At 39.9% G+C, this 8,549-nt stretch overlaps 1 protein-coding gene across 1 annotated transcript in view; it reads right to left on the bottom strand.

The window, feature by feature from the left end:
* Window positions 1-255: 255 nt before the first annotated feature.
* The window catches only part of irs4b (insulin receptor substrate 4b), a 33,387-nt gene continuing 25,093 nt past the window's right edge, over window positions 256-8,549 (bottom strand). The window contains exon 2 of the mRNA XM_086276682.1: window positions 256-5,930. Coding sequence (XP_086132808.1) covers window positions 5,926-5,930 — 5 coding nt within the window. The 3' untranslated portion in view covers window positions 256-5,925. The remainder of the gene's footprint in view (window positions 5,931-8,549) is intronic.

Here is an 8,549-nt window from a genome sequence, read left to right as displayed (position 1 = left end):
ACACTTCATTGGCTCCTCCGGGTGGGTGTGTCGCAGCATATTTGAGAATCACGTGCATCAGTGTGCTGAGCAAACCCAGACAAAAACAGATACATTTATTTGGGTCTTTAGTGACGTCAAAGTCCTGTTTGTGTTTAGAAACTGAACTGTTGTGTAACGTAAGACAAACACAGATCTGCAAAGAAACACTCAACCGACGAAAAAAAATTGAAACAAAATAAAGAGAGGAAGGAAGACGGCCGAGACCAGGGCAGCTACATGAACACATTTTTATTGCAATAGCTCTATCGAAAGCAAAAAAGTTTTGATAAATATAAACACTATGCCGATGCTCAAATCGCCTCCGCGTACCCCCTCCGACCCCCCTTTTCTCTCCACAAGGAAACAAAAGAGACAAGGAGAAAAGGAAGTTAAAAAAAAATAATGGGCGAGGGGGCGGGGCACCTGCCAGGCGCCAATCATAACATGAAAAAAAAGCAACAACTCAAGTTTTCCTTATTTACACAAGGAGGATTCCCACCAGTTCTCTCTTTCTCTCTAAATTTTAAGCTCTCTTCACACACACACACACACACACACACACACACACACACACACACACACGACGCTGAAAAATAATGCACGTACGAAGGATACACACCTCCACAGTATTGTTTTTGAACTCTTTCCTGTAAAGCTAATGAACAACAGCATTCAACTTGGAAAAAATAAAATAAGAACACAGGTAGCGGGGGTGAGAGTGGGATTTTTCCTGACCCACGCCTTTGTCTTCTTAGTTCGCCACTGACAGCATTTTCAGTTGTTATAACTGTACTACACAGCAGCAAAAAAACCCAAAAGAACTGTGATATAGTTACAAAAAAATAAACATTAGGCAGGTTGTAACCAATTTCTTTATACAAATAACTGCAAAAAATGCCTATGTACTCTTAACAAAAAACAAAAAACCCCTATCCTTGTGTCGCTTTGTATTCAGAGAAGCCTCTCCGATGAGACAAAACAACCAGGAATAAGATGAATTCTTCCCTCTGTAAACTAGAATATAAAATAAATCAAAGGATTAGAGGAAAAACAGAAGTTTGCATAATGATGCCGTACCCTAAGTCTTCTCTGTCAGGATTATATATATAGATATATATGTATAATGTAGGCCTTATTTCTTTCTTAATTCTCCACCCTAAACATGAAAACAGGACAGTTTTGAGGTTGAATTGTTGCCAAAATAAACAGATTCTGTGTGAATGAATTCAGTTATAACAAAGAAATAAACAGAGGATCAAATCTGACGTGTACAATTTTCAAATAAATTATGTGGGGGAAAGAAAAAAACTAGCTCTACCATTTAGCATGAAAACCCCAAAAGCAACACATTGCTGTAGCAAAGTACACAAAAAAGAAAAATAAACAACCAAAAAAGGAAAAAAAAAATTTCTCATTTGTCTCAACGGGCCACTGATTTAACTCTTTGTTCACTCAAAAAGAGAAGATGGGGTGGGGAGGTCGGGGGTGCGAAAAAAAAAATCGCTTAAATTCACATAAGACACGTCACGTTTAAAAAAGAAAAACCGACCGTGCTCATTTTCAGGGGTCTGTCATCATCATTGCACGAGTCTGAAAACAGAGCCGGGGTGGTGGGAAAGCGTGGCCACGGTTTTTTAAATGTTTGTGCTAATCGAGACACGTTTGCTAATTGCAGGATGTTAGGAAGTTGAATCCTCCTGATTCTATGCTATGAAGGATCCTTGCAGACTGTGGAAGACTCGCTTCATCTTTGGCCACTTCTATCTGCGTGTAAATGGAAACGTAGCATAGCAGAAAGAGCGTGTTAAAGTGGCCCTCTGTCTCGTTTGTACTGAACACCGACAAACTTCCAAATATTGAGATCAGTGCCAGCTTCACACGGCTCGGAACGCTCCGTTGCAAACCAGCGTCTCTAGTCTTGGGTCTGTGTGATGTCACTGAGTAGAGAAACCCAATACAGCCATCTCAGACCAGAAGCCCTATCCAGTTGCTCACGATGGGCAGCCAATCACACAAAAGCTAGTTGTGTCAGACAGTGGATAAAATTAGGGGCTCCACCAAGGCTTGTTATTTTGATCTGTGAATCATGCTAAGCTACTCTAATAGACTAAAAGATATGCAGCTAGAAACTAGCAGAAACAGGCTTGAAGTAGGAGAGATGTAATGCTGCTTTACACCAGCTGTACCGACTGATCCAGGCCTATCGCCTAATAAGTTTACATTTAATGAAACACGTTTTTCTGTGTTTATCCTTGTTTGCAAAGAAATCATTTAAAATTCGTTGATATTTTCGCACACCCCTATTACCTTAAATTATTTTAAACACTGATCCATTCAGAATTTCACTGCATTTAAATAGATGAGAGGAAAAGTAAGTTTAACCACAACTCCTTCAGTGAAACAAGATCAACTAGAATGCATTAAAAAAAATGATATTAGTGACGACTACAACAAGGCTTAAGAAACAAAACCCTTCAGAACTTCAGTGAACAAAGCAAGCAGCTTTTTTATGGGACCTGCACCTGAGAAGAAGCTTCCACAGTCTGCACGGTCAAACGGCTACAAGTCAGCATCAGGTATCAGGACAATGAGAGCAAATTGGAGCAAAGATTATTCAGTTAAACTTGTCGAGGCTGCTTTCAAAACCAAAGTCAAACATGCCTTCCCTCGCTCCTGGCTCTGCTTGGATAACAGTGATGATGCATCGTTAAACAAGCAAATTCCAAAACATCAGGAAAGGTGGGATAACAAAAAACAAAAAAAAAAAAATCATAAGAAAAAAACAAAAAAAACAAAATCAGGATGATTGCATTAAATACTGAAAGAAATCACTGAAATTCTGTGGACCAGTCTAGCTGTCAGTCTTTGAGTTTAAGCACATCGTGGGAGAGCAGCGCGACTATAAATGCTAAATACGCGCGTATTAGTGTGTGAAGGTGCCAAAACAAAAAGAGGAGGCAATTTGTGCGCCACTATAAGTGTGTGTGGGTTGGGGTGTCACAGGGCAAGTATGTCCAGTGCGCTGCACCTGGGGCTGGAGCTCCGGTTACTGGAAACCTCTTTACGTCACGCGGAGCCGCTGACGAACACCCCGGCATTCATATGTGCGAGAAAAATCCCGCACGTCATCAAGAGCCGCTCACAAAGGGCCGAAACGGAGACGCGCAGGAGGTACCCTCGACTAAAAAGGGCTGCATGACTCCTCTGTGCCTGTATGCAATATGAGGGAATGTGTGTGGAGGGGGGCACATGACCGAGATATGCGTCTTATTGACGTACGGGTTTGCGTGTGTATGTACATGCCACTGCTCACAAAGTACAGTAAATGGTTCACTTGCATTTCGTGTGTGTGTGTGTGTGTGTGCATTATTCCTGTGTTTGCATCTCAGTGTGTCAATACTGTACTTTGTGCTTTTTACCTTTCACAGCGTTTGTCTGCGTTTGCTTTGGCGCCACTCTCCCTCGCTAATCTGAACTGTGCTACGGACCGCATGAGGTAAAACTGAATGAAACAAACAAACACGAACTACTTGGATCTACTCAACAGTTATTTGTGCAGAAAACTGAGGAAGATGAACCAAGTGAAACAGCAGGGCGGGGAAGAAAAAAAACAAACAAAAACAACAAATCCGTTTTTTTGTTGTTGTTGTTTTGTTTTTTTTCAGCCGAGTTTTTGAACCACATAATCAGATTTTCTTGCTGAGAGTTCATTAACAACACCCAGATATCTGTGAAGGCAGCTGGTTAGCTTAGCTTAGCATAAAGACCCAAAAAGAGTAGCAGACCTATCCACATAGATAAAGCCTGTGTTTAAACCGATTATATATTCTTTAAGGAACAGTCATGACATAATGGCCTAAAGCTGCTTTTACAATTTGGTTTAATGTGTCAAAGTTGATCTGTTATGCTTTTTCTTATTTTCTGTCACATATGCACACAGTTATGAGGATGAATGCTTATTTTAAATGGAACAAGGTTTCTATCCTGTGTGTATGCAGCTCTTTGAAAGTCAAAAGCTCAGGCTTCAGACTGCTCCAAATGCCTGGTTTCAGACACTTTTTTCCTACTTTTGGCTCTCCATGATGCCATGGAAACCAGACAAAAGCCCCACTTAATTGCTTCTTAAACCTATTAGAGGGGCATCCAATCAGAAGTTACTTAAATCAAACTAAAATGGCTTTTTTCTACTTTTAGCTCTCTTTGATGTCACAGAGAGAAGACATCTCTTATACAGTCATTTCAGGCACAGGAGTCCCGTCTATCTGCTGAAGGGCATCCATCAGGAGAAAGTTGGTTTAAAGGGAGCTAAAATGGGTTGTTTCAAACAGGTGAATGTAATAAGGATTATTGCTAAGTGGCTCTAGTAGAATCCAATTAACCAAAACACTGAAACAGAAATTAGCATAACAGGCCCACTTTAACAAGATGGCATGTACTGTTGTATCTCTGTATCTTTATTTATGGCCTTGCTCATATTAACAATACTTTTATATTTTTAGGTGTATTTTTTTGCCTTTTAGTGATATACATTTTCATTTTTGTGCAAGTAAAACAAAAGAACTGCTATTTTAGTGACTTTCTGTGCTCTGTAGTGCAATATTTAAACACCTAGCCAGCATTAAATGGATATAAATTGGGTTTAAAATTTAAAGTTTGAGCAGAACACAATTTCTTTTAACTGGACTTTGTGTAAAATTACTTTTGAACACCTTTTGGCTCCTGTTCTGACTTTCTATGCTACTCCTTGCTAACCGACTGCTAGCTGTAGCTTCACTTTTAAGATTATCAGACTTCTAATGAGTGGATTGTAAATGACACCGAAAACATTGCAGTGTTCGACCAGTGGCCATAACAATTCCCCGCCCTGCTGAGTACCATCAGTCAGAAGAACAAACAAAGTGAAATGTACCGAAACATTTGTACCTGCATTAACATATAAATAATCAGCACTATATAACATGAGGAGTAATGCTTTAAGGTTGCATTGGTACTCTGACAAACCCACACTGGCGCAGTACTGCAGCTGATTTTAGCCCTTTAGAGCAGGCCCGCTCAGGCAATGGGTGCTAACGTGTCGCTGAGGCGCAAGCGCCCTGCTACATGATGATCCAAAGGGTGCCGGTACTGCGTCGTACCTGGGATCAAACGCGATACTCGTACAATGCCACTCTGAAACTGAAACGGGCCCAGCCGCGAGCTTGTACCATTAAAGGGGGTTAAGGAATTAAAAAAATAAACACTTTATCCAATATGTAATAACTATACGGCATTCAGGATGGATTACACAAGGGGTTAAAGAAATTAGAATAATAATAGTAATAGTAATAATAATAATAATAAATGATGACTATTTAAATTCAAATCAACATAAAAAAAAATCCAAGTCTGTGCCGTAATGCCTTTGAATTTCATTTTCCCTTTTTTCTTTTTTAATACTATATGGAGAAGCAGAACCATCTGATAAAAAGGCTCTGTGCAGATGCAAGGACGCCCCTCAGCCAAAGTTCACCCTCTGTTTGTTGAATAAGTACGAGCCCAACTGTCTCTGAGAGGGGGCGGGGAAGCAGCGCACGCTGGCAGCGTCGGTCAAGAGAGGGAGGATTATTTGTTAATTTAAAAAAAATAAAAAAGAAGAAGAAGAAAGAAAAAAAAAGGGACGATATGCATATAAAACAGAGGAAAAACAAAAAATGAAAAACACTTTTTTTAAAAACTGCAAGCGGTTTTTTGTGTTTGTTTTTGACATTTTGTCTGCGATCAGAAGGGAGCAGCTTCTCAGTCTCAGTGAAGGTCAGAGGGCAACGGCGTTGGAGGCCAAAGGTCACAGGCTGAGTCAAGTGCCGCGAGCAGAGAGATGAGGATGAAGAGGAGGGGGGGCTGCGGCGCGCGATGAACCTCCGTCGCTCAGTCTGAGACACAGAGAGAGGGGGGGGGAAAAAGCATGTTAGTGAAAACATGAAGACAAACACAAAAACAACAAACTAGCGACAACATGACACTGACCACAGGCAGCCAAATACAAAAAAGAACAATCTGTTTGGGAGTTTGGGAAGAATGTATATTTTTTTTCTTTTCAAAAAATCAAGACAAAAACCAACAACTTCAAGAATTTACATGAAGCTATCATCAGCCTCCAAATGAACAAACAGGTTGAGATTACGCGTCGTTAAAGGCATAAACCTGTGAGGTGTGGAGTGTCAGTAAGACACAACAGCACAGGTTTACCAAGCATGGGCACCGGGGTAGCTAGTTAGGTCAGGAAAACATGACAGTATCAGTGCCAGATACTTGTAATTGGTATTAATTCATATATTTTTTACTTATTATTTGACTGACTTGTTCCTTCTTCTTATAGTAAAGGTTTTCTTGTGTGCGGGAGCAGCTGAACAACAAGAGGAACGACTTTCCTTTCTGTCTCTACACAACTGAAAGTAAGCTCCACCTAGAAGAGGCAAAAGGACGTTTGCTGTAATTATTAATTGTAACTTTCTCCTCTCCAAGTATCTAATATGCAAAATACTTTGTGACTTTTCAGCTGCCTCTCCATGGAGGACTGGATTGCAGGTTGGAGCCCTCAGCGAGTATGGGATAGCTCCACATAAACAAGTTCTAGACCTGCAGCTCACAGAGGATCCAGAGCAGAATGAGAAGCTGCTGTGCAGAAGAGGTACGTCCCGTGGACCGCCACAACAGCAGCCTGCCCGGCAAATCAGCCCATAAGAAAACACTAGACTTTCAAAACAAGAGCCAGGGTGGTTTTCCCTGCCATACTTTGGCAACTGTTAAATTCCCTGGCTATACTTCCTGAGTAAAAGTTTATTGTGTGAGGAAATGCTGTCATATATTGAAGTGAGTATCTCTGGATGTGGAACTTTTGTTTAACCTTGTAGTGTTGACACATGTGCTGCCGCGACCAAATCACATGACCGATTTAAGACGATGTAACCCGCAGAACGCTGGCTCGCGAATAAATTCCGTTTTTTAAATTGTGTTGACAGGCTGAGTAAAGACAAGTAAAACCAGAGTTATGATAAACAATTTTAAAATGCCAGCTGTAAGCCCTGTGATGTGTCCTGTGTGTACACTAGGTTTAGAAATTTGCATCTTGTATTTGCATTTTAAATGATAAAAGTAATTCGTTAAAAATGTTTGTGGTAAAATCAGCCAGTTGCACACTTGACTCCAGACGGTTAAGCAAAAGACAGGAAGCTAGGGCTGCTCGATTATGGCAAAAATGATAATCACGATTATTTTCACTGAAATTGAGATCACGATTATTTGACGATATTTATTTAACCCTTTAAGACCTACTATAGAACCAAGTCCACCAGAGCTTATATTATTTTTTTTACATGCTGTAGTGCCATTTGTGGGAGCATTTCAAGTTGCTATACATCAATACAACTGTTATAGCCCATATTTTAATAATATGTATGCATTAAGTCCATAGTAATTACATAAATTGCAAAAAAGTGCAATAAACTACAAAAAAAATTGAAAATCGCTTTTGTTTTGTTTACATATATTTCTACTTGGAGAAGTTTAAGAGGTTTATCCCTCAAAACTTTAAATACAATAAAGTTGCAAAAAATAGTTTCCCACCACAGGAAATTTATTTTGAGTGTCTTCATAGTTTTATTTTGGAGATACAGCAATTTTTATATACTGCAGGAAAAACAAAAAACAATCCTATGATGCAAATTTGCAAAGAAAACAGCATGTGCCTCATTTCACTGTGGGAAGTGTTACGAACAGCTGATCGGATCGGCAAAGCGTGTTTCTGGAATATTATGTTTTTGTTCCTGCAAGCGCTTTTTATGCAATTTTTGCAAAGCTATATGTGGAACGAAACCGTGACGAGGACAAGCTGATGGCATCAGATGTAAGTTTCATATGCAAAAAAAATTATTGCGCTAGCTTACATGGTTCCGGTTCTACAGGGATTTAAAAATAGTTATGCAAAACGGAGCGTGCTGCTCTGACCGGCTTTAAAGGGTTAACAATGACTTTAAAAAAATAATATAAAATAGTGTGCAACACCACTGAAGTTTTTTTTAACCTCTCTTTTCAACCAAAAGGCAGTCACTCTCTCCTCTCCAAATAACTTCTGCTTAGCTTTCCGAGCTTCCCTCGGGTCCTCTTAATCAGCGGTCTCCAACCTTTTTTGCGCCACGGACCGGTTTATGCCCGACAATATTTTCACGGACCGGCCTTTAAGGTGTCGCGGATAAATGAGGGAGGGGCTAATAATCGGCTCAGTCATTTTTAATGATCGTTGAAAGCCCAGATCGTAATCGTGATTAAAATTAAATTAATTGAGCAGCCCTACAGGAAGCACTTAAAAAAACAAAAAAAACCAACTTTAAAGCGTAACAAGCATTTTCACTGCTGTTTGTACAAACAAAAAAAGCAAGCTGGAAAATGAGAACAATTATAATGAGACCACGGGCTAATAGAAAAACTATTACACATTATCACAGCACACACACAGAAACAGGAATGTTTGTGGTTCACTGATTGGAAGGGGG

This window comes from Aulonocara sp. 'chitande type north' Nkhata Bay, linkage group LG3, assembly GCF_057382095.1.
Source record: "Aulonocara sp. 'chitande type north' Nkhata Bay isolate Kocher_YH1m ecotype deep benthic linkage group LG3, A_spYH_male_GT1.1, whole genome shotgun sequence".
Classification (NCBI taxonomy): Eukaryota; Metazoa; Chordata; class Actinopteri; order Cichliformes; family Cichlidae; genus Aulonocara; species Aulonocara sp. 'chitande type north' Nkhata Bay.
This window is presented reverse-complemented; position numbering and strand designations above follow the sequence as displayed.